The sequence below is a fragment of the Chrysochloris asiatica genome, unplaced genomic scaffold (genome assembly GCF_000296735.1).
Source record: "Chrysochloris asiatica unplaced genomic scaffold, ChrAsi1.0 scaffold00127, whole genome shotgun sequence".
Taxonomy (NCBI): domain Eukaryota; kingdom Metazoa; phylum Chordata; class Mammalia; order Afrosoricida; family Chrysochloridae; genus Chrysochloris; species Chrysochloris asiatica.
In genome coordinates this window covers 3,013,730-3,039,520 of record NW_006408645.1, presented here as the reverse complement: position 1 = coordinate 3,039,520, position 25,791 = coordinate 3,013,730, and the positions used below count along the sequence as shown (strand labels likewise).

General features: G+C 39.3%; 1 protein-coding gene across 1 annotated transcript in view; it reads left to right on the top strand.

The window, feature by feature from the left end:
* The window catches only part of OXSR1 (oxidative stress responsive 1), a 138,155-nt gene that overhangs the window by 49,196 nt on the left and 63,168 nt on the right, over positions 1 to 25,791 (top strand). Inside the window, exons 4-5 of the mRNA XM_006869147.1 lie at positions 6,051 to 6,192; positions 23,783 to 23,838. Coding sequence (XP_006869209.1) covers positions 6,051 to 6,192; positions 23,783 to 23,838 — 198 coding nt within the window. The remainder of the gene's footprint in view (positions 1 to 6,050; positions 6,193 to 23,782; positions 23,839 to 25,791) is intronic.

Genomic DNA, 25,791 nt, shown 5'->3' with positions numbered 1-25,791 from the left:
CTCTGGTAGCGTAGTGGTGACGAATAGGGCTGCGAACCGCCAGGTTAGCAGTTCAAAACTACCAGCTACTCCGTGGGAGAAAGATGAGGCTTTCTGCTCCCATAAAGATTTACAGCCTTGGAAACCCTGTTCAAGGTCGCTATGGGTCGGAACTTACTCGATGGCGCTTAACAACAACAACTTCATCATTGAGGTATTGTGACAAGAAATGAGTACTGGGTTTCTTCAATTCAGTCTAAATTATCATTTAATAATTTTTTTATGTGTTCAATGATAATGATTACATCCATCATGTTGTACAGTCATCACCACTGTTAGTTTCCAAGTTATTTTATGTCCATTAATAGAAGTTCAGTTCCCTAAGCAATGATGCCCTTTTCCCCCTTCCTTACTGCCTGTGCTGTAGTCCTGGTGTGGTAATGTGAATTAATGCAGTAGACTGCTAAGTTGATTAGAACCGCAATGTCGCTGGTTCACGCTCAACCAGCCATTCCTCGGAAACCTTATACAGCGTCACTATGGGTCGGAACCAACTCGGCAGCACTTAACAAAAATAATTGCCTCTGGTAGCCATTAATAAATTTTGCTCTCTATTGTGTTAAGTGCCATCAAGTCAGTTCCAATTCATAGCAACTCTATACAGGTAGGGTTTCCGAGGAGCAGCTGGTGGGTTTGAACCGTCAACCTTGGTGGTTCGCAGTCCAGGGCTGATCCTACAGTGGGATCATACAATATTTGTCTTTATTGTTTTTCAGAGTCAGCAATACCAATTGCCACGTCTTTAAGTTTGTTTTCTTCTGCCGATTCAAATCTGTTGAGCCTCATTGGTGAATTTTTCATTTCTGTTTCCAAACTTTTCAGCTCCAGCATTTCTGTCTGGTTTTCATGATTTCTATTTTTCTTGTGAAGAAATTGAAGAATTCTGCCAACTTCTTCAGTGTGAAATTGACAAAACATGGGATCAAGATGGATTGATAATTACTGTTGATTGGAATGCAAACGTTGGGGGGGAAAAGAGTAGTGAGTGGTATTTGGAAAACATGGCCATAGTGAGAGAAACAATGCTGGAAATAACATGTAACATGGTAGACATTTGCAAGACAAATGACTTATTAATCACAAATACCTTTTTCAGTAACGTTTGTTAGGTTCCATTGAGTTGGCTCTGACTCATGGTGACTCTCTGACAATAGAATGAAACACTGCCTGGTCATTTGACGTCCTCACAATTGTTATTCTTGAGCCCATTGCTTGCTGCCATTGTGCCAATCCATCTCGTTGGGGTCTGCTTCTTTATCACTGGCCCTCCATTTTACCAAGCATAATGTCCTTCTCCAGTGACTGGTTCTTCCTGTTTTTAAGTCATTGGCCTTGTGAAATTCTATCATATAATCTCCAGTGTTGCTTCTGTCACCAAGGTCATGTTCAATAACAAAAACCATGATGATACATGTAGACCTCACCAGATGGAACACACATAAATCAGATCTGCTGCATCTGTGGAAAAAGAAGCTGGAAAAGCTCAGTGTCATTAAGCAAAACAAGGCTAGGAGCTGACTCTAGAACAGATCATTAATTGCTCATATGCAAGTACAGATTGTGAATAAAATCCACAAGAGCCAAAAATATGAATATATCCTACCTGAATTTAGAGACCATCTCAAGAACAGATTTGACCATTGTGCACTAATGACTATCAGAGGACTTGTGGGATGAATTCAAAAACATCATACATGAAGAAAGCAAAAGGCCATTAAAAACACAAGAAAAGAAAAAAAAGACAAAAGTGGATGTCAGAAGAGACTCTGAAACTTGCTCTTGAGAGTAAAGCTAAAATGACTGAAAGGAATGAGGAAGTAAAAGAACTAAACAAAATTTCAAAGGACAGCTCTCAAGGACATATTCAAGTAATAAAGTCAAATGCCGAGACCTGGAGTTAGAAAACCAAAAGGGAATAGCATTCTCAGTATTTCTCAAGCTGAAAAAAAACTGAAGGAAAAATCCATGCCTTGACTTGAAATACTGAAGGATCCTTTGGGCAAACTATTTAATGTCATAAGAATGATCAAAAGAAAATGGAAGAGATTCACAGGGTCACTGTATCAGAAAGAATGAGTCAATATTGAACCATTTCAAGAGGTGTACCATATGATTAAGAACCCATGGTGTTGAAGGAAGAACTCCGAGCTGCACTGAAGGCATTGGGGAACATTAGTGGACAGAAACGGACAGGATACAAATAGAAATCTTTCACTAAACTGATGGCAGCTTTAGACGCATTCACTTGTATGTGCCATGAAACTTGGAAGACAGCTACCTGGGCAACAGGTTGAAGGAGATCCTTAGCACCCATTCCAAGGAAAGGTCACTCAGCAGAATACTAAAATCATCGACAGTATCATTAATATCACATGCAAATACAGTCTTGCTGAAGATAACTCAGAAATGGTTACAGCAGTATATCGACAGGGAGCTTCCAGAAATTCAAGCCAGATTCAGAAGAGGACGTGCAATGAGGGATATAATTGCTGTTGTTAGATGGACCTCGACTGAATAGTGAACACCTGAAAGATGTTTACTTTTTGTTCTATTGACTATGCAAAAGCATTCAGTTGTATGGATCATTACAAATTATGGATGACATTTTAAAGAAATGAGAATTCAGAATTTAATCATGGTCTTGAGGAACTTGTACATAGATCATTTGAACAGAACAAACTGATACTGAATGGTTTAAAATCATACTTAATAATCTGTATGCTGAGCAGGTAATCTGAGAAGCTGGACTATACAAAGAAGAGTGTGACACCAGGATTGGAAGAAGATTCAGTAATAGTCTGCAGTATGCAGACGATACAACTTTGCTTGCTGGAAGTGATGGCTTAAAGTATTGATGAAGATCAAAGATGACAGCCTTTAGTATGAATTGCATCTCAATGTAAAGAAAATAAAAATCCTTACAACTAAATAAATCAATAAATAACATAACGATAAATGGAGAGAAGGTTGAAGTTGTCAAAGATTTCATTTTGCTGGGATCCACAATCAAGGTTCATGGAAGCAATCAAGAAATTTAGACATTTAGGCAAATCTGCAAAAGATCTTTAAGTATTAAAGAGCAAAGATGTCAGTGTAGGGACTAAGGTGCACCTGACCCAAATCATAGTATCTTGAATCACCTGATAATGCATGTGAAAGTTGAGCAATGAATAAGGAAGAGTAAAGAAGAATCGATGCATTTGACTTACAGGGTTGGTAAAGAATTGAAAAGTGGATCCAAAATGCTCCTTGGAAGTGAGGATGTTGAGACTTCATCTCAGATACTTTGCACATGTTCTCAGGAGGGACTAGTTCCTGGAAAAGGATATCATGCTTGGCAAAGGAGAGGATCAGCGAAAAACGGGAAGAACCTCCACAAGATGGATTGACACAGTGGCTGTAACAGTGGTCTCAAACGTGACAGTTGTGAGGATGGTTCAGGACCAGGCAGTGTTTTGTTCTGTTGTGCATAGGGCTGATATAATAAGAGTTGAAATTGTTGCTCAATGGCACCTAACATCTCATTATTAGAATTCTTATATTGATTTTGCATCATTTTCTTCAGTCCTTAGTTCATATTTCTTAATCTCTTTCAGCATACTTATCACTATTGTTTCATAATCCTTTTCTAGTAACTTCACTGTCTTTCTTTAGAAACAGTTTCTATCACTTTATTTTAGTCTCTTACATGAACCATTGTCTCATATAATATGCCTCTTAATATATCTTTTTGGAACTGGGACATTTAACCATTTTATGTGTTAACTCTGGAAATCTGATTCTACTTTTCTAGGGTTTGCTCTTCATAGCATTGTTACTCCTTTACATTGTTCTCCATTCCAACACCAGATTCTCTGCCTTGGGTGTACCTGCTGTAGCTGCTTCGCTGCTTGGGCTCCCTGCTTGGGACCGGTGGCTGTCTCTGTTACATACCACTAAGTTACTTGAATGTGAGTGCTGGCTAAACTATTGTGGCACCAAAATCTGCCTTAGAGCAATTGATTGGCTGCTTCCCTGTTAGGATTCTTGATTAGTAGCACTGGCTGTGCCACTGTAGCACAACTCATCATCTGGCAACCTGGGCTGCCATTGATTTACCACTGGATTCTTCATCTGGGATACCAGCTGTCACAAATTCACCACAGTTCTGTTCACTGTGGGGCATGATATGCCACTCCAACAGCAGATTTCCTACCTGGGAGCATCAGCTGTGATAGATTCATGTACTACTCCCTGGGAATGGCAGTTGTGTAGCTTACCATTAGACTCGCCACTGAAAAATGACAGGTGTTGCAGAGTTACCAAGAGACCTTCCACCTAGGATCGCCAGCTCTGCAACTCCGCTCCTAGACTTGCCACCTGGGAGTGGCAACTGTTACAAATTTATCACCAGATTCTCCATATGGGGGTGCTGGCTGTGGAGTGGTGACTTTAGACTTCCAGTCTGGGTTTGGTAGCTGTCACAGATAAAACACAAGATTTCCTGCTCAAGAGTGCCAGCTGTATAGCTCTAGTAGCAGACTGCCCACCGGGAAGCAACAGCTATTGCAGAGTCACCACCAGAGTTTGTGCCTAGGAGTGCCAACCATTGCTATTTCACTACTTGCCTCTTTTCTTAAACGGGCCACCCACTAGCCTTTCATTGCTAGGCTTCCTGCCTGGAGATGCTGTCTGATTTGCTTCAACAGAGATCACTTGCCTGAGAGTGCCACAAAATAAGTCATGCTGAGCTGGAGAGGGTGATGGGGTACGGATAGTTAGAACTCCACTGCTTGTTACTGTTTGTCTGTTGTCACCTGGTGTTGTAGAATATGCGCTGGACTTCTAACCCTAAGGTCACCAGCCGCTCTTCGGAAAACCTATACAGGATAGCTATGAGTTGGTACCAACTTGGCGACACATAACAACGATAATATCTTGCTTCAGTGGTAACACTGATGCTCTGATCCTTTGACTGATATAAGACCACTGATTTCCTTCAATTTTTTCCTTGTTTACTTCTAGATTTGTTGTTGGGTGACAGCTTTTGCTGTCTCGCTCCGCACTCTGCCATACTTCTTGGCACAATTTCTGTTATTGGAGGTGGTTTTGTTTTTCTCCTCTAATCTATGGGCCATTGTACTGCCAGAAATCGTAGGAATCCCTAGTAAGCTTTATTGTAATCATCAGTTTTGGTAGTTAGCATTCTTGGGATTTTAATTAATATGCAGATGTCCTATTTTCCCATCTTTGGTGGTTGTGTGATGTCAAGTCTGTTCTCACTCATAGCAACCTTATATAGGGCTTTTGAGACTGATCTTGCAATTAGCAGCCTTGGTAGATTCAAACTGCTGACCTTGCAGTTAGCAGCCTCGTTCGTAATCTATGCTATCAGGAGGAACATTGTTTTATATTCTAGGAAAAATGGGGCTGTATAGCAGTTGCGAAAATATTTATTACTCTATCTATCACAACTTCTATTATTTCTTTTTCTTTGCTTGTTTTATTTCTAAAGTTTTTATTAACTTGAAAAATAATTTTAACCTTTAAGTTACCTTATATACAGACACAGTCTTTACTTTCCAAGTATTTCTTCCCAGTAAGTTTTTATCCACACAGCATTGCATACTCTACCCTAATGTTGCTTTGTGATATCGTGTGGTAGAGTGTTGTTGATGAGCATGATTTACCTGGACACTTAAGAGGTAGTTAAAAATCCTCTAGCATGTCTTCCAAATTCTCATTTGTTGTTAAATGCCGTCGAGTCGGTTCCTACCCATTGTGAGCAGCCTAAATAAGATGCTGATATTAACAGTATTGTTTGGATATTAACAAAGTGCTTTTTTTTTTGTTTTAGATTGAAATAAAAAATAAGCTGTTAATTTTAAGTTTCTGCACTTCCTGTGTGCTTTCCCCGGTTCTTTCCTGTACAGTTAAGTTTATGAAAAAGTTTACATGTATTTTGACTCTAAAATGACTCTGACTTATATTGAATGATGTAAACATTTATGGAAAACTGTCTTCTGCTTTAGGATCTGTTCTGGATATTATTAAGTACATTGTGGCAAAGGGGGAACACAAAAGTGGAGTCCTCGATGAACCTACCATTGCTACAATACTCAAAGAAGTTCTAGAAGGCTTGGAATACCTGCATAAAAATGGACAGATTCACAGGTATGTAAATGACAAGAAAAGTGCAGTGGTCATTGTGTATATCTTGCCATTGTGCCCAGGCCCCATTGTTTTGCACAATCATGCTCTCTGATTAATGGCTGTTTGTATCACAAGTTGCATTACATTCTAGTTAGTTTCATTTTATTAATAAGCATTCAAAAAATAATAAGTATGTACTACTTTCAAATTAAGGAGCTCTGGTAGCGTAGTGGTTACGAATCGGGTTGCGAGCCTCAGGGTCAGCGGTTTGAAACTACCAGCTGTTCCAGGGAGAAAGATGAGGCTTTCTGCTCCCGTAAAGATTTATAGCCTCGGAAACCCTGTACAGGGTCGCTATGAGTTGGAACCGACTCCACAACACATAACAACAACAACAACAACTTTCAAATTGGAACATACAAAAATGGGGGTGGGGGGGTTGGGAAATCCGTAATTTCGTACCAGAAGATAATCACGGATAGTACTTTGAATATTGTTTTCTAAGTTCTTTCATGTATTTAAAAACAATATTTAAAATAATACTGCATATATAATTTTGTCTACAGCAAAGAGGATATTTTTAGAGCTGTGAACTTTGTTCTTCATTTAAGCATCGCTGGCTGTCCACATTTATTCAATCCCTGAGTACGGATGAGAATGTGTTGTCTAAGTGTTCAGTCCCCGGACTGTGTTTTCCTTCATCTGAAAATGTCTTTTTAATATACCTTAATTCCTGAAGGATATTTTCGTTGGATATACAATTCATGGTTGACAGTTCTTTTCTGTTAGCAATTGAAAGATGTGCTGCCTGCTTCTGACCTCTATGATTTCAGATGAGTAATCTATTGTCATTTGAATTGGTGTTCCTTTATAGCTAATGAATTTTTTTTTTTTTTTTAATGGTTATTGTCAAGATTTTTTTACTTTGTCTTTTGGTTTTCAGAAGTTAAATGTGAATTTATGTGGGTTTATCTTACTTGGAACTTGCTAAGCTCCTTGAATTTGTAGGTGTTTGTCTTTCACCAAATTTGGAGAGTTTTCATCCATTATTTCTTTTGAGTACTTTTCCAACCCCACCTTCTTTTCTTCTCCTCCTGAAACTCTGATGATGTGGAAGTTGGATTTTTTTCATTGTTAGGCTTTGCACCCAGAGCTACTGAGGCTCAATTTATTCATTTTTTTTTTTTCTTCCCTAGTCTGTTCCTTGTCTTTAGTTCAGATTAAGTAAATCCTATTGATGTGGTCTCATGTGCACAGATTCTGTGCTGTCTTGTCTCTGTTTTACTATAGAACCCACCCAGAGATTTCTTTTCAGTTTTAGTTTTACTATAATTTTTTTGCTGACATTTTTGATTGTTCATTTGTTTTGAAAATTTGTAATTGCATGTTGTTGTCAGGTGCCATCGAGTCGGAACCGACTCATAGCGACCCTATGCACAGCAGAACGAAACAATGTTCGATCCTGGGCCAACCTCACTACCGCTGCCACACTTGAGTCCATCAATGATGCCACCTGGCTGATCCATCTCGTTGGGGGTCTTCCTCTTTTTCTCTGACCCTCCACCCTACCCAGCATGATATCCTTCTCCAGCGATTGTTTCGTCCGGACAATATGTCCAAAGTAGGAGAGACGAAGTTTAGCCATCCTGGCCTCTAAGGAGCACTCTGGCTGCACTTCTTCCAAAACAGATCTATTGGTTCTTTTGGCAGTCCATGGCACTTTCAGTATTCTCCTCCAACACCACAACTCAAAGGCATCAATTCTTCTACGATCCTCCTTATTCACTGTCCGGCTTTCGCATCCATATGAGGCTATTGAAAACACAATGGCCTGGGTCAGGCGCACCCTAGTCCTCAAGCTGACATCTCTACTCTTCAATACTTTAAAAAGTTCCTGTGCAGCAGATTTGCCCAGTGCAATACATCGTCTGATCTCTTGACTGCTACTTCCGCGAGTGTTGATAGTTGATCCAAGAAGAATGAAGTCCTTGACAACTTCAATCTTTTCTCCATTGATAAGAATGTTGTTTATTTGTTTGTTTGTTTGTTTTGTTTGTAATTGCATAGTGAAACATTTTTAAGATTGCTTTAAATTTTTCTGTGAAATAATTCCAAATTTTGATTCATTGTTGACATCAGTTAAGTTTTTTTTTTTTTAATTCAAGTTTATCCAGGTTTTTGATATGTTATTTTTAGAAATTATATCCTGGAAATTTATGTTTTGTTTTATTTTGGGAGACTTTTTGTGTGTGTATGTGGCTTAGAACAATAGAAATGTATTGTTTTACAAGTTTTAGAGCTCTGGTAGCGTAGTGGTTATGAATTGGGCGGCTAACCTCAGGGTCAGCAGTTCGAAACTACCAGCTGTTCTGCGGGAGAAAGATGAGGGTTTCTGTTTCCATGAAAATGTACCGCGTCGGAAACCCTGTACAGGGTTGCTATGAGTCGGAACCAACTCCACAGCACATAACCACCCACCACCACAGTTCTGGAAACTAGAAGTCCAAAATCAGTGTGTAATTAGGGCTATAGTCACTCAGAAGGCTCTGTGGAAGGTCCTTTCTTATAAGGAAAGCCTTGATCCTATTTTAAATCATATACTTAGCAGATGTTAAAGAGCTAAGATTTCACTTGGAGGACTAAGATGTACCTGACCCAGTTGCCTCATATGTTTATGAAAACTTGGAAAGGAAATAAGAAGACTGGAGAAGGATAGAGTCATTTGTATTATGATCTTGGAACAGTGTATTGAAAGTACCAGAGATTTCAGAGACCAACAACGCTGTCTTGGAAGAAGAATAGCTTGAATGCTCCTTAGAAGCGAGGATGATGAGACTTCCATCTTTCGGATTTTGGACATATTGTTAGCCGGGACCAGTTTCTGGAGAAGGGCATCATGCTTAAAAAATTGAAGAGTCAGAGAAAAAGAGGAAGACCTTCAATAAGATAGATTGACACAGTTGCAGTAATGATGGACTCAAACATGGTAACAATTGTGAAGATTGAGAACTGGACACTGTTTCATTCTGTCATGTATAGAGTCAGAACCAACTTGTTGGCAAATAACACAACAACCTGTTCAGGCAGATGCCCTATGTAGGTTTGGAGTATAGGTCCAGTCTTACTCTTATAGACTGTGGTTCCAATGAAAATTTGACTACTGGAACCCTTGTAGTGTTATTCTAGATTACTTTGTTCATCTGGTGCTGCTGGCCTCCCACTAAATACCTGCTGGTACCACATGTGAACATTGAGTGTGTGTCCCTAGACCCGGTGCTGCTGTATGGAAGGAGAGAGGTGCTGGGCCTGTGAAGTGAGGAGTGCTTTTCCAGACTCACCCTGTGAGCTTTCTGCTACCAGTGGGGCTCCCATTTAATCTCTTCCAATATTGTGTGTGGGGATGCAAGTAACAGTCCTGGGCTGCCTTTTGCTGCTGGATGAAGAGGCTGGGTATGCTGGAGTAGGTAGCATGGGCTTACCTACTGTACTAGGAGTGTGGTGAAGGATGGAGTTCTGTATTTGCTGTTTATTGGTGTTGCTGTTTTGGGCATAGTGGGCCTACCTGCAACTCCAGGTAGGGAGTATAGGAATGGGCTTCTTGCTAGGTCTCTGCTCTGCTAAGCTGCCCCTTTCGTGTTCTGTTGGCCAGAGAAAGCAGGCTTTCAAAGGCTTTTTGTTTGTTTGTTTGTTTACACCTGTTGATAGTTCTAGGTTATACAACTTTAGTGCTTAGTCTGGGATAGATGAGATTAAAAGGAAATTCCAAGGAATTTACTGCCATGTTATTCTTCAAGTACTGAGGTGCCTAGTCACTTTCCCTTTCTCTTTTCCGTGTCCTTTTATGATTGTTCAACTATCTGGCCATTCTAGTTGTATTTAAAGGGGAGACCAGGGATAAAGGAACATCTGCCATCTTGTTTGGCACCAGAAATGGTCTCTAGACTTGGAATAGCACCACCGTTTTGTTTAAATCTATTTTGTTCCTGGAACTTTGGTAGGGCAGTGGTTACAAATCGGGCTGCGAACCATAAGGTCAGCAGTTCGAAACTACCAGCTGCTCTGTGGGAGAAAGATGAGGCTATCTGCTCCCGTGAATATTTACAGCCTCAGAAACCCTGTTGCTATGGGTCAGAACAGACACGACGGCACTTAACAACAACAATTTTGTTCCTGAGTTGCGATCATTATTATGTAATGTTACAGGTTGTTATGTGACATATGCAACAGCTATCCAGAAACCTTATGTTGTTTCTAATATTGTCATGAACATCTTCCTTAAGAATTTTTATTTTTTCTTTAATGGTTAAGATCCCATCTCTGTCAGTTTACTAGCTTGGGCGTCACTTACTAGTTGGGACACTGTTGGCAAGTTACTTCACATTTTTGCTTTGGTTTTCTCAGCTGTAAAATAAGAATGACAATATTTCACAAAGTAGTTGTGAATATTAAATGAGGTAATGTAATTAATGCATTTGGAATAGTGCTGTGCACGCAAGTATCAGTCATTGCTACTTGTTATAATCTATATTATAACAAACTGTCTCTAAGAACCAGCTAGTAAATATTCCAGGTTTTGAGAGCCAGGTTTTTTCAGTTGGCTCTGACTTTGGCTTTGTAGCATGAAAGTTGTTATAGGAAAGTGCTGTCAAGTCGGTTCCGGCTCATATCAACCCTGTATAGGATTACTAAGGAGCAACTGGTGGGTTTGAACTGTGTCTGTTTTCATTATGGAAGAAAGATAGACGTGTTGGGGACAATTAGCAGGCTTTAGCACAGTTTTTCTCCTCTCTTCAGAAGCTTGCCTAATGAAAATGGAATCAGAGCTGAATTACCTTAAGTATTGCTATCAGAGTATGTAACCGGAGGTTTATGACCATGTAGAAGACTAGGCTCTTCTGGTTTCAGATCCTTTTTTTTTCTTGACAGTGCTGGTCTTCTACTCTCAAATTTTTACTCTTTGCCCATATTCCTTATGTATAAAGATCACACATTATTTTAACTGTGTATGAAAACAACTGATGAGTATTTTTAAAAAGAGAAAGAAAGAAAATCTTACTGTGTGAATAGTATACCTGTAGTGTTACTGATAGATTGTTCCTTGGAGAGTTCTTTTTTCTTTGTAAAACTTTTGCTGTTTGGAAATTTTAGACAAGTAGAATTATTTTTTTCTACAGTGAAATTCTAATATAGATGGCTTATTTGACCTGTATTATATATTGAGTTGTTTGTTTGTTTGTTTTTAATGCTGGTATCTTTGCAGTAACCTAATCAAGGTGTGGTTTTTTTTTGGTAGTTTCTATGGGATTTTTTCTTTCTTTTGTTTTTCATGGGGGGAATGGTTCCTTACATTTTTAGTCTCTTTTCTTATAACTTACTGAAGTCTCAGTTTTGCATCTTAGTAGTTGTCTGATCTCTGATCCTTTACTTTTCTATGCTTTTGTTTGTTTATCTACTTGCTGAAGAATTAGGGCTAAGTAGGTGATTCTTAAGGCTATTTATTAATCTGAAATTACGCCCAGAGATTTTACGCCCAGAGATTTTAGTGTATAGATAATGTCCTTTTAGTTGGCAAGTCAGAGTGCCAAAGGTACTCTGATTTGGCATTTTAATCATACTTCTCCTGTAACGGTGGCTGACGGTGGTGGTTCATAGACAGTAAAATTTGCCAAGTAAAATTTCATGAGATTATTTAGGCAGATTTACAATGCTCAATCCCTCTGGCAATTGAGAAAAAGTTCTGTCTTCTTGAGCCTTTCTCGGTTCCCACCACCACTGCCAAGAGGCCTTGCACTCTGTTAGACTTATTAGAGACCACATGTGCTGCACCTGGACATTCTCTTAATTACATTCAAGTAATCAGTAAATCCTGATGTCCTGGTGTGAAGTCCTGGTGTGGCTCTGTGGGTTAATTCACTGTACAGCAAGGTCGGCTTGAACTGCAAGGTCTGAGGTTCAAGCTTACCAGTCACTCCTTGGAAACCCTACACAGGGTCGCTGTGTGTTGGAACTGACTCGATGGTACTTAACAACAATAATAATGGGCATGTGGAGTTATGGTGTGGTGTTGTGGGATAAAACAATGGACTGCAAGGTCGGTTTGAACCATAAACAACATTGATGGTTCAAACTCTACAGCCACTCTTTGAAAACCCTATACAGGGTCATTATGAGTCGGAACCGACTCAAGGGTGCATAGTAACAGCAACAATAGACATATAATGGCATTTATTGATGCTCTTATTTTAATAGTTATACTAGCTTGGTTTGGGTAGGTGTATCTTACTGGTGGCTTTATGAAGAAGTCTCAATTCTGGCTCCCATCCTTCAGCTAACACAGTGCCATGGAGTAGTGTGTCTGTTTAATTTCTTACTGTTAACTGTTTTTTTGTGTGTGTGTGTTCTTCTAATTTCTGAGCCTTGAGGATTTTCCTTAATTTCATGTTCAGCTATGTGATTATTACCCCTGCCCCTGAATTTAGTTGTTATTTCTTTGTTTGAAGCAGGGGATGGGTGGATTTGGGGACAAGGACCTGGGTAGTAGTGATTAAAGTTGTCTGTTAGCACAGTTTCCTATGCTGTTGGAAAAGAGATACTCTTTCTCTTTAAAGGAGCTCTGGTAGCATAGTGGTTACGAATCGGGCTGCGAACCTTAAGGTCAGCAGTTCAAGACTACCAGCCACTCCATGGGAGAAAGATGAGGCTTTCTGCTCCCGTAAAGATTTACAGCCTCGGAAATCCTATACAGGGTCGCTATGGGTCGGAACCGACTCGAAGGCTTTTAACAACAACAACATCTCACTTGAAATCAGAGGCACTCCCTCTTTGCTTCACATTGGAATCACATGGGAAGCATAAAAACAAAAAACAACCACAACAAAAAACCACAGCAATGCCTGGGTCCACCTCCAGAGATTCATTTAATTGGTCTGGGCTGAGGCCTGAGGGTTGGGGCTTTTAAAGGCTTCCCAGAGTGATTCTAACATGCAGGCAATGATGAGAACTACTTCTCCCTTAGCTCAGAGACGCACAGGAGACTTTAATGGGCTTAGGAGAAAGTTACTTTACTGGAAGTAGAGAAGGATATTTTTTTAGTAGATGTTTCTGCTTCTCCTGTCTTTAAATTCCAGTTGTCACTTCAGGTACATTTGCCATATCAGGCCATATAATTTTCAATCATCTCTGTATTGTTCCCCTTGAATTTATGAACGTCAGAGACTTTGACTAGGATTAAAGACTTTCTATGACTTGACAGCATTTAACAACAATTATTTCTCCCTTTACGAAGACGTTCACTCTAACAGAAATTTTGGGTATTTTAAGCTGGTTTAAGATGTCGGTTGCTGTTACATGCTGTTGAGTCGTTTCTAGCTCAGCACCCCTATCCACAAGAAAACTAAACTGCCTGATTTTGCACCATCCTCACAGCTGTTATTGCTGCTGCTACTATGCCAGTCCCATCTTATTTGGGGGGCTGGAGAGATGTCTTCCTCTTTTTCTTTCGCTGACTCTCCACTTTTCCAATCAAGATATCTAAGTTGGTGTATTTCCTGGCTTTTGTTTTGATTCATTGCTTTTCTTGTTTTTTTTCCCAAGTGTTCCATTAGCTGTGCCTATTGATGAGTAATAAAAATGTTGCGGATGGAAACATGTGTTCTATACTAAGAGAAAGTCAAGTGTAGCTATAGTATTTTTCTTAATTATAAAAGTAATGTGTGACTTTGGGGCAACAGTTGTATGTGAGAAATGGCATTAAGCTGTAACAAACAAGTCACTGTGTTTTTCCTACTTAAAAAGTGGTGGTTGATGGTTGTGCTGTGGAGTCGGTTCTGATTCATAGTGACCCTGTGCAGGGTTTCCGAGGCTGTAAATCTTTACGGGAGCAGAAAGCCTCATCTTTCTCCCGTGGAACAGCTGGTAGTTTTTGAACTGCTGACCTTGCGGTTTGCAGCCTGATTCGAAACCACTATGCTGCCAGTGAGCTTTTTTGGAGGTGGGACAAGCAGAGTAAGGTAGGACAAGCTCCATGGGAGAGGTGACAAAAATCCAGAGAAGGTGCTTTCACGGAGCAGCTCCAGCGCTCGAGATCTAGTATAAAGTGCAGGGCGTCAGTTTCCCACACCCACTTGTGGAAAAATCACTGTATAAAGGAAAATACTGCGATTCCAAAATCTATCAGGCCTCGGGACTGCCTGCTGAGCACTCCCGCCTGGACTTCCTTCAGCGGGCGGGGCCACAGCCAAACTGACATGGTAAAACCTGCACAGCAACGTTTGAAAAAAGAGGAGTGGGAGAATTCTACACATTTTTCCCTCCTCTTCCCTGTCATGTCCTCTCTGCCCAGCCTGGCCACCTGCAGGTGGGTAGGTGCGCACACCTAAAAAGGCCCAGCATTGAGCCCACAGTTTTCCCATGGCACAGAGAGGAGGATCCCCATTGGTAATTTGTACCGACCCTTTGGTGACTGCTTATGACTTCTGACTCTGGGACCCAGCCCTAAAGCTGACATGGGCAGGACCCTTTACTCCTGCCACTGGTCAGACAGCTACGGTTTTATTTTTGTTTTGGAGTGGTGGGATTTTTTTCTTTGCTTTTATATCGCTTCTGGTTTTGGTCCTTTTGATCACACTTTTTTCCTGGGGGAGGGAGCTTTTTCTCCCTACGTTACCCAAGAGGAGACAGCAATTGTGGCTATATAACCAAGCTACAATCATACCCCATAATATTGCACCATTGGAACAGGAGCCAATACCAGGTGCTAGACATTATACACGAAAAGGGAAGCCTGTCTCCATATCATATCCACCAAGAGACAGTCAGCAAGCTTAAGATATAGCAACATACATCCATTTAAGCATTAAAAATCCACCTAACTGCTGAAAATGTCTAGGAAAACGCAACGAAAGATTTCAAAACATGTCCAAAAACGGAAAAAAGTAACTGAGACAAATGAGCTAGAGGCAGACAGAGTATTTCCAGTAGAAGAAGAGCAGGTTTTAGACCTTCCTGAGAAGAAATTCAGAAGAATGATATGGAAACAAACTCAAATGCTCCAAAAAGGGGTGGGTGAAAATAAGGAAGAAGTCAGGAAAGTGCTACAGGAGCAATCAAACAAGATAGATATAGCATTGGAAACGATTCAAAACCTGCAAAAGGAGGTTCAGATAATTAATAATAAAATATCAGAAAAGGACAATACAGATTGAAGAGATGGAATCCAGAACCAGTGAGCTGGAAGACGAATCTCTCGATACTGCTAAGATAGAAGTGAAAGCAGAAAAAAGGATTTAAAAAATCTGAGGAGAGCCTAAGATTCATGCTGAATAACATGAAGAGGAATAACTTAAGAATGATTGGCATCCTGGAACAGGAAGAATCACAGAAGTCCACAGAGGAGATAGTTGAACTACTGGAAGAAAATTTCCCTAACATCTTGAAGGATGAGAGATAAACATTCAAGAAGCTGAACGAACTCCAGGGATAAGACCCCAAAGAAAATCAGCAGGACATAACGCAATCAAGCTCTCCAAAATCAAAGACAAGGAGAGAATCCTAAAAGCAACCAGGAAAAAGAGAAGTGTCACCTACAAAGCCAAGCAAATCAGATTACACTCTGACTTCTGAGCAGAAACATTGCAGGCAAGAAGGCAATGGGGAGACATATATAAAACCCAAAAAGAAAAAAACTGCCAACCAAGAATCGTCTATCCAGCAAAACTGTCAATCAAATAGGATGGTGCAATCAGAACATTCCAGGATAAATAGAAGCTAAGAAATTTTGTTAAAGCCAATCCAGTGCTTCAAAACATCCTAACGGGAGTTCTTTGGAATGAAAACCAGCAAGAACAGACAACAACTAAAGATTGACTGTCATGGCAACATCACCTGGAACTCATTTGAGAGATAGCGAGTTCAGAACAGAACAAAATTATAGCAATGAATTCAGAGGACCTGTGAGGCTAACCAAGGATCAAAATATTAATAGTGTCAAAGAATGGAAAAGCATAGGAACAGAGATCCAAGTGATGAGGAGGTCAGGTAGATTACAGGATACAACAGATTGTCTTAAATGGGGGGAAAATTATTAGACTCTAGGGAAACTCCATGGAAAGTTAATACTTAACAACTTACCATGAAAATGAAGATCCAATCAGAAGAAGGAAACATGAAAGCTAAGTAGAAACTGACAAGAAATAGCACAAAAAACATGAACTCAGCAGAAGGCATGCAGAACAAAAGAACAAACAGCACCACAAAAATTAACATAATGACAGCAATTAATTCATACCTATTGATAATTACACTGAATGTCAATGGATTAAATGCACCAGTGACAAGACAGAGAGTGGCAGAATGGATAAGAAGACAAGACCCTTCAATATGCTGCCTGCAAGAGACACACCTTACACACAGAGACAAAAACAGACTAAAAGTTAAAGGATGGAAAAAAAATATACCAAGTTAACTGCAATAGTAAACAAGCAGGAGTGGCAATACTAATCTCTGATAAAGTGAACTTTTAAGACAAAACCAGCATACGAGACAAAGAAGGGCACTACCGCATGATTGAAGAGTCAATTGAGCAAGAAGACATAACCATAATAAATATGTATGCTCCCAATGAAAGAGTACCAAGGTATATGAAGCAAACCCTACTAGAATTGAAGAAAGAAATATATTGGGAGATTTTAATACGCCACTTTCGAAAAGGGATAAAACAACCAGAAAGAAACGCGACAAAACCGCAGAGGAACTAAACAGCACAATGAAACATTTGATCTCATAGATGTGTACAGAGCATTCACCCCAACAACAGCACAATATACGTTCTTTACCTGTGCATATGGAACATTCTCCAGAATTGACCAGGTGTTAGATCACAAAGCAAGGCTTTATAAATTTACAAACATCAGAATAGTACTAAGCATCTTTTCACACCACAATGCTATAAAACTAGGGCATACACAGACCGCAATAAGAAGACCTAGGAAATCGAAGACATGGAAAGTGAATAACACCCTGCTGAAAAACGACTGGGTAGTAGAAGAAATCAAACATGAATTCAGAAGGTTCCTAGAAACAAATGATAGTGAAAACACAACATTCCAATAGTCTGCTGTGAACCCGGTGGAGACCTGGTTGGCCAGCAGTATGGCAAGACCCGGGGACTTCTGGGCCTAGAGGCAGTGACATGGCCACAGAAGACTAGAGCGGAGTGCGAAATGTCCAGCTTATATGAAGTGAGGGGAGATAACAAGAACACCCATCCATACTTGCAGAGAGTATCCAGTTGACTGGGTTTCAATGGCTGGATGATCAGAACTCAACTAGAAGAGGGAAAAAAAAAGAGTAACCCACACAATTTGATACTTATGTATGAAGTAGCTTAAAAAAGGGAACAAATCTTTACAGCGAGAATCACTTCCATCCCCTTGGTACACAGGGTTGACAGAGATGGGCAACTTAGACATTGGGTACCCAAATTGGAGTGGGAGAAGCCCTACAAAGCCAAGAAGTGACTGGTTTATAAGCTTTCAAGAGGGAGCCTAGTTTCAGATGGGACGGGGGAAGGTAGAATCGCCACTGAATGATTTCCAACCTGTTAGAACGGGGCTAATGAAAGGAGATGGGGATAAGACTTGTACGGTAAAATAGCGAATAATTGCTATCAGGCCTGAGTGTGAGGGTCGGAATGTAAAGGTAGATGTTTTGTAACAAAACGAGGAGAGTGACGATTTTGCAGTCCAGGAGCAGAGGTCCCTGGGACCATCAAGTGAGAAGTGGGGAGAGCAGGACCCTACCCAGAGAATCAGTGACTCCAGGGATGGAGACAGAGACAATGATGTGCACAGTTGGAGTGGCTGGGGACACTGGACTCAGGGAGGGAGAGGAGCTGTGTTGGGGGGCGGGTAAGCCTGTGGGGTGTACCCTTTGGTTGTTGATGCATGGTGGGAATTGTAATCATTGCAGTGAAATTCAGTATGCTAGGATGAATGTAAAACTGATGTTCTCCCATGTAAACCCACATAATTTGTAATAAAAACTTTTTTTAAAAAAAGTAATCTTTTTTATTTTATTAATTTAATGGACTCCTGGGGGGAAAAAAAAGTAGAGGATTTAACCTTATTGACTGCTGAGTAGCTTGATGTTCTTTGAAGTAGGAAAGATGTCTTAACTGAGGAGTTTATTGATTTCTAGATTATTTAGTTACAAATCTTTTCCTTGAAAAGTCAGTTTCCCTGTTTTGTGTGGGGGCAGAATGTGGATGATTGATTCTTCAGTGAGTGGTTTAGCTTCATGAAGCTGATACACAGATTGTACTTTTGCTTTTAAAGGGGAAGGATGGCTTATCTGGGGAAAAGCAGTCATCCAAACAGCCAACCAGGAGGTGCTGTTGAAAATCGATTCTTGTATTTTCACATGTGGAAGATGAAAACTTATTCAAAAAATTATTTGAATAGCTTATATGTATACATATTTTGTTGTTGTTTTTTAATTCCAGTGAAAAAATTGGTACATAGTAAAAAACAAGTCTTTACAATATTGTGAAATAAATCATGTTTATGCTATTAATACCCTTGATAAGAAGTGGTAAAATGTACCATTTTACTTCTGTGGTTTTCCTGCCCCAAACAGTAATTATGAGAAAAATATCAAACATATTCCAGTAGAGGATTATCCTACAATATATTTGACCAGTACTCAAAACTGTCAAGGTCCTCTAAAACAAGAAACTGTCACAACCAAGAGGACTCTAAGGACACATGATGACTAAATAATGTGTTGTGAATAGGATCCTAGAATAATAAAAAGTATTGGGTATAAACTAATTTGAATTAGCTTTAATTATTAATAATGTATCAAAACTGATTCATCAACTAGCATAGGTGCCATACTAATGTTGTTATTAAGTACCATCAAGTTGATTATGATGCATAGCGACCCTGTATATGGTTTCTCAAGAGCAGCTGGTCAGCTTGAACTACTGACCTTGTGATTTAAACCAACTTTACAGTCCAGCACATTAACCCACAGTGCCATTCCATACTAACATAAGATGCTAATAATAGAGGATACTGAATATGGGAATTCTCTTTTTAGTTTTTTTCTACAAATCTAAAGCTATTCTAAAATATAAAATGTTATTTAAGAATTTCCCCCATGTCTTAATTACCTAGTGCTGTAATAACAGAAATACCACAAGTGAATGACTTTAACAAACAAATTTATTCTCACAGTTTAATAGGCACCAGGTCTAGGAGAAGGCTTTTCATTTTTATTGGCTCTGGGGAAAGGTCCTTATCTCCTTTCAGTGTATGTGGGCCTGGTGTTCCTTGGTGAGCTCCAGGTGTCTTAGCATCAGTCTTCCCCTTGGGCCTAGAAGGTTCTCAGCAAGGAACCTGAGTCCAAAGGCTATGATCTGCTCCTGATTCTTCTTTCTTGCATGGTACTGAGGTCCCTTTCTCTCTTTGCTGACTTGTTCTTGTATCCTGTAAGATGAGTAATTCAAGCCACACCCAGGGAATGTCTCTGTACATGGGAGCAGTGTTATCCCACCCCAGTCTGACCTCATTAACAAAACAAACACAGCTGAATTCTCATAAACATAACGTAATCTGGCCTCCTTCATACATAGAGGTCAGACTTTACAACATATTACAAATGGAGAATAATTACATCAGATCACATAATGGGGGATGGTTACATCATTACATAATTACTAAATTGCCTCATTAGAAAGCTGCCAAACCACTGAAAATCATGGCCCAACCAAGTTGACACATATTTTGAGGAGAACACAATTCAATCCATGACACCCCTAAACCCTGACCCAAAGGGAATCACTTCTTGACATTTTCTTTTGACTCCTCTGAGAAATATTATATGCCTACCTAGATGTACAGTAAAACCTATGACAGCTGGAACCTTTGTAAGGCAGAAAACTGTTAGGAAAGGAAAACTCCAATATTTTCCACTAAAAAGAAAGACAAAAGTGTGCTCTGACAAAGGTGGAAACATGCGAGGCCCTAAAAAACAAAGCAAGAGTTCCTTCTCGCTTGGGTTTCACTGTAATGTAATTCCTCTCCCATCTACTTTTTTCTTTAAAAAAAGCGCAAATGGCAACTATATTTTGTGTGGTATTCTATTTCATTTAAGAATCTTATTTCGAGATTGTTTCACATAAACATATATATATATGCTTCATAGTATACTATTGTATAAAAGTACCAGAGTTTAGTGGTTCTATTGATGGATGGAGTCCTGGTGTGGTGCTATAGGGTATGTACTAGACCACAAGGTAGGCAGTTCAAACTCATCAGTTACTTCTGGGAAACCTTATACAGGGATGCTATGAGTCAGAATCGATTCAGTGGCACATAACAATTGATGGATAGTTCTCACTATTTGATTGCAGTGTGTTAGTTTATAACCCTAACATTAGGAACTGGAGAGTTGGGGTGTGGAGGTCAGGATAGTGGGGAATAGGAGGGACTGACAACAGTGTAGTTTCTTTCAGTGTTAAGTTGGCATTTTCTGTTTTTACTTTTGTTATTCTTAACTTCTATCCAGAAGAGGATTTGAAACAGGCTGCCTCTTAGTTATGTAAACCTATTTGATGAGTATCTGGAAAATACCTCCTCTGTGCTAATCATGCAAGTAAGTCCAGGTGATACAGAAGGATATTAAGTTACAGACTAAAATTTAACTCTTCGGGGTGACAGATCCAGAAATGTGAACATAAGATATACTGTGCTTAGACTATTTGTCATCCTGCTGCAGAAACACAGAAGAAGGAGAGTGCAATAATTTGTGGCACCAGGCATTCCTCTCACAACCCTCTTACTTAGCTGGGTGTGATAATCCATTGTAGTGGCCATAAAGGACTCATGCACCATGCTAACTGTCATTGTAGATAACAGTTTATAGTTCAGGATCAGAAATGTGCCAGCCACAGTTGTTTTGAGTCAGCTGCTGATAAATGTCCATAGGACACACCACTCCACCATTAGCTTCAGCCTGAAGGCGCTTGGCTCTAGCTCCGTGGGTCAGCAAACCTAGCTGCCGCACGTAAATGCTTGGAGGAACCCTACTCTACAAGCAAGCTTCCTGCCCAAAGTCTCTCAGCTTTCCTTGCTTCGTGGACTGAGGAGTCCACAGCTCTGGTTCTTGGTTCTGCACTGCTGCTCCTCTGCCACTCCTCCAGTGTCACAGCTTTCTGTCTTTAGGTCAAGGGGGTTCAATGCACAGAATCTTGGGGTCCAAATGATGTGCTCCATCCGTGGCTCTTCTTTGATGATAGCGATATCTCTTTCCTGTTTCTGAGATGACTCATTATAAACTAGAGTTTCAAGTTTTTTACAATTACAATTAACTCTGCTAAATATTCACAACTGAATCATGCAATCCTATCAGTATCTTTTTCCACGTTCTCTTAGCCAGACCTAGCAGGGCAGAAATGTTGTTTGGTAGAGTTACAGACTAATCACTACACCACAGGAGTAACTCAGCTATGCTTTCTATTTTCATTGGGTTGTAGATGTCATTTCGAATCAACTCGGAAAAGGTTGTTGGGAGTTAGGAAAGGCACTGTATTATGTGGTATGGTGATACTGCTGCAGTGTAATTGTTGTCGTTGCTTACCAAGTGCATCGAAGATTGAAGGAAAAAGAGAGCAGACAGGGAAGTGTGCTCTTCAGTGGCTCCTCTTCCATGAGCGGACCTTTTTTTCTTATCTCACCTCCAGGGCTGCCTTTCTTTTGTTGATTTAATTATTTTTAATTTCAAAATGAACACATGTACCTTCCAATAATATACTCCAACATTTCCTCTGACATAACTTTCATTCTTTCCCACTTTGCTATCTGTTTATAAATGGAAAGATATATATATATATATATGTTTAACATTACTGGTGTCATAAAAATATACCATCTTCATACTTGATTTGGTCAGGTGTTAGAGGACATGTCATGTCACCTGATTCCATTTCATAAATGTAACTGAGTTTATGTAACCTATCACCATTTTGTTTATTATTGCTAACATTGTGACAGTTTCTCTAGGTTACCAGTAAGGGGATTTGCTGCAGATAGTACTTAGCAGTTTACCATTTTTACCATGTACTTACTACTGAAATGCAGGACAAAAAGCAAGTAGTATATTTGTATGGACTGTATAGTATAATTTATGTTGAGAGAGAAATTCCTAGATCTGTCACACTAACCAACTACTCAGAAGTCGTGGTGTGATGCTGTAGGATAATTACTGGATTGCTAGCCGCTAAGTCGTTAATTTAAACCCACTGGCTACTCATTGGAAAATTTGTACAGGGTTGCTATGAATTGGAACTGACTAGACAGTATTTAGAGGAGCTCTGGTAGCATTGTGGTTACTAGTCGGGCTGCCAACCTCAAGGTCAGCAGTTTGAAACTACCAGTGGTTCCATGGGAGAAAGATGAGACGTTCTGCTCCCGTAAAGATTTACAGCCTCAGAAACCCTGTGCAGGGTCACTATGAGTCGGAGACGACTCCACGGTACTTAACAACAACAACAAAGACAGTATTTAACAGTAACAATCAAGTACTCATTTGAATCAGCTCCAACTTCATGACCATTCCATGTATATAACAAAGTAGAACTGTTCCATAGGGTTTTCTATGGCTAATTTTTCAGAAGCATATTTTCAGGTCTTTTTCCATTGCTCTGGATGGACTCAGACCGTCAACCTTTTAGTTAGCAGCCGAATGCGTTAACTGTTTACATCACTCAGGTTCTGGGTGTCAGTATGTCATAACAACAACAGAAAAACTCCACAAACCCAAACCTGTGATCATTGAGGCAATTTCAATTCATGGTATCCTCATATATTACAATGTAGAGCTGCCTAGAGGGTTTTCCTGGCCATAATCTTTAGGAAGTAGATCAGCAGGCGTTTCTTTTACGGGTGGGTAGTTGTTAATTGTGTCGAGGTGGGTGGATGGGTTCAAACTGTCAACCTTTAGCTTTAGCACTAATCTCAAACTGCTTGAACCATCCAGACACCTTAGTTATATCATAAGAATGTGATCAAAGAGACTTTGACTCTTTCGGTAATGTTTGGGATTTATTAACGATGTATTTATATAATATTACATGAATTCTTATGGTTAATTATAAAAATATCATCTGTATAATTTATGACTGTTAATGCTTTAGGCATAGAGTAGTCCCAATTTTCAATTACATTTTAATCATTTAGACAAATCGATTGTGTGTTAGAATGTATTTAAAAAGGTAAAAAAGGTGAGAGTCACATTCTTTTGTCACTATTATCCCTATTAAAAATAATCAGATTAGGTTTTCTAGATAATATCATAAGAAGCAAGTGATCAATTTTTAAAATTTTACTGTTGACCTTAATATAATGCAAAGTAGAATATTTAAATATTACCACTATTGTTAGAGTAAACAAATGTTTATATGAGGGGACTTCCAACACGTTCAATGAAAAAATGGAATGAAAAGATACTGGGATTTTTCCATGAACTTGTTGAAGCCTCCTTGTATATGATTTGATAAGTAGATTTTTAAAATAGATCTTTTTTGATATATAACTTTTTTTTCCCCTCAAAGAGATGTGAAAGCTGGAAATATTCTTCTTGGAGAAGATGGTTCAGTGCAAATTGCAGGTAATGTTTATGATATCTCTTTTTATTTTTGCTTTAATGATCACTGGAACAGTATTATTTTTTTTTTTAGTCAATTTTTTATTCCTTGGCAGAACACTACCTTATTCAAGCATGTGACATTGACTGACACATTCTTTTCAACATTCAGGGTATTCTACTATTCACTCTTTACTTCTGACCTTAGCCATTTTTCTGGCCATTATTGTCTTCCAGTTCTTTCTATTGTGATCCTCATAGCATTGTGTACTTTTCTCTGAAGAGGTAAGATGCCTCAGTGACTCCTGTTCTGGGAGAAAGGGTAGTGGTGGTGGTTGTATGCAGTTGGTTTCAATTCATAGCAACCCTGTATAAGTTTCCAAGGCTGTCAATTTTTATGGGAGCAGAAAGCTTCATGAGAGAGAAGGCGTATTTGACCGTTAGAAGGAGGCATCTGAGAGGTGGGAGTATACTTTTGACAGATCCACAGTACTCTGAGAGGACAAGAGTTGGAGCCCAGTGACCATCAAATGTATGTATCCCAGTGTAACCACCCTCCTCCTGGCTTAGACTCCTGGATGGCTGTATCCAGGAGTTACTGTCTAGTAAGCACATCACTGAAGTTCTGATACGGCACTATAAGATAAGCACTGGACTGATAACCTCAAGGTTGGTAGTTCAAACCTACCATCCGCCCCTTAAAAACCCTATACAGGGTTGCTATGAGATGGAACCTATAACATCAACAAGAAGCACATCATCTGGGTAGCTAAGAAACCCTTGACTCCACCCTGCTAGAACAGTTAAGTGTCTGGACAGGAGGAAAGTAATTCCCTTATTATTTCATCAACTTTTGGGAGCTAATTTAAGTGAACATTTTTCTGTCTCAAGGCAAGGGAATATTGTACCAAAGCCACAAATAACTAACAGGTTGAAAAACTGACTGCTTTCATATTGCAACTTCTGTTTATTAAAAAAAGAACATATTTATCCTTTAATAGAATACAAGGACAAGCCACAAATTGGAGAAGATATTTGCAGCAAGAATAAATGGCTCAAATTTAGGATATATACAAAGGGGCTCCAAAAAGTTTGTAGAGAAAAACTTCATTATGTTTTAAGTCCATTTTTCCATGAGCTTTTTGAGGTTCCCTTATAAAGAGTTCATTAAGAAAAAGTCAGATTATCTTTAAACTTTAAACCAAAAAGTATCCTTTAACGTCTTCCTAAACCCAACTGGTAATGTATAGTTTTAACTATAGTGCTGCATTAAGAACTATGTGGAATCAAATTGACTAGAGCAACTTGAAAGAATAGATGGGACCCTCAGGGGCAGTTACTTTATTTTAATGGTGGAGAAATAACTTAGAAAAGGGAGGTGAGAGTAGTTGCACATTTCAGAGAATGTCATCAGTGTCAGTGAATTGTACACAGAGAGACTGGTGAATTGGTGCCTGTTAAGCAACAACTACAAAAAGTAAAAAAATATATATATTTAAAGTCAAGGTAACAAAAAAAAATGGGAAGGCTGGTATAGGCACTTCCCAAATGAAGATATCCAAGTATAAATATAATAAAAGGTGCTCAGTCTTACCATAATTCATTAAATACAAAGTAAAGTTACATTGGACTATCACTTTATACTGAATTGGCTGGCAGGAAGGCCAGACAATACCAAGTGCTGGGGTATGTGTAAAACAAGGAACAAAAATTTCGTACTCTATGGGAATCTATTTGGTGTAACTATCTATTAAAGTTAAAGTTAATACCTGACACTGGTTCTTAGATGTATGACCAAGAGAAACTCTTGCTTATGTGTGCCATAAAGTTTGAAGCAATCCAAATGTCCTACATTAGTAGAATGGATAAATACATTGAACAATAAACTGAGTAATGATAATAAATTAAGAATAATACATGACTATATAGGGGAGCACACTGGCTCTGTACATTAGAATCACAGAAAGAAGAGGCTTT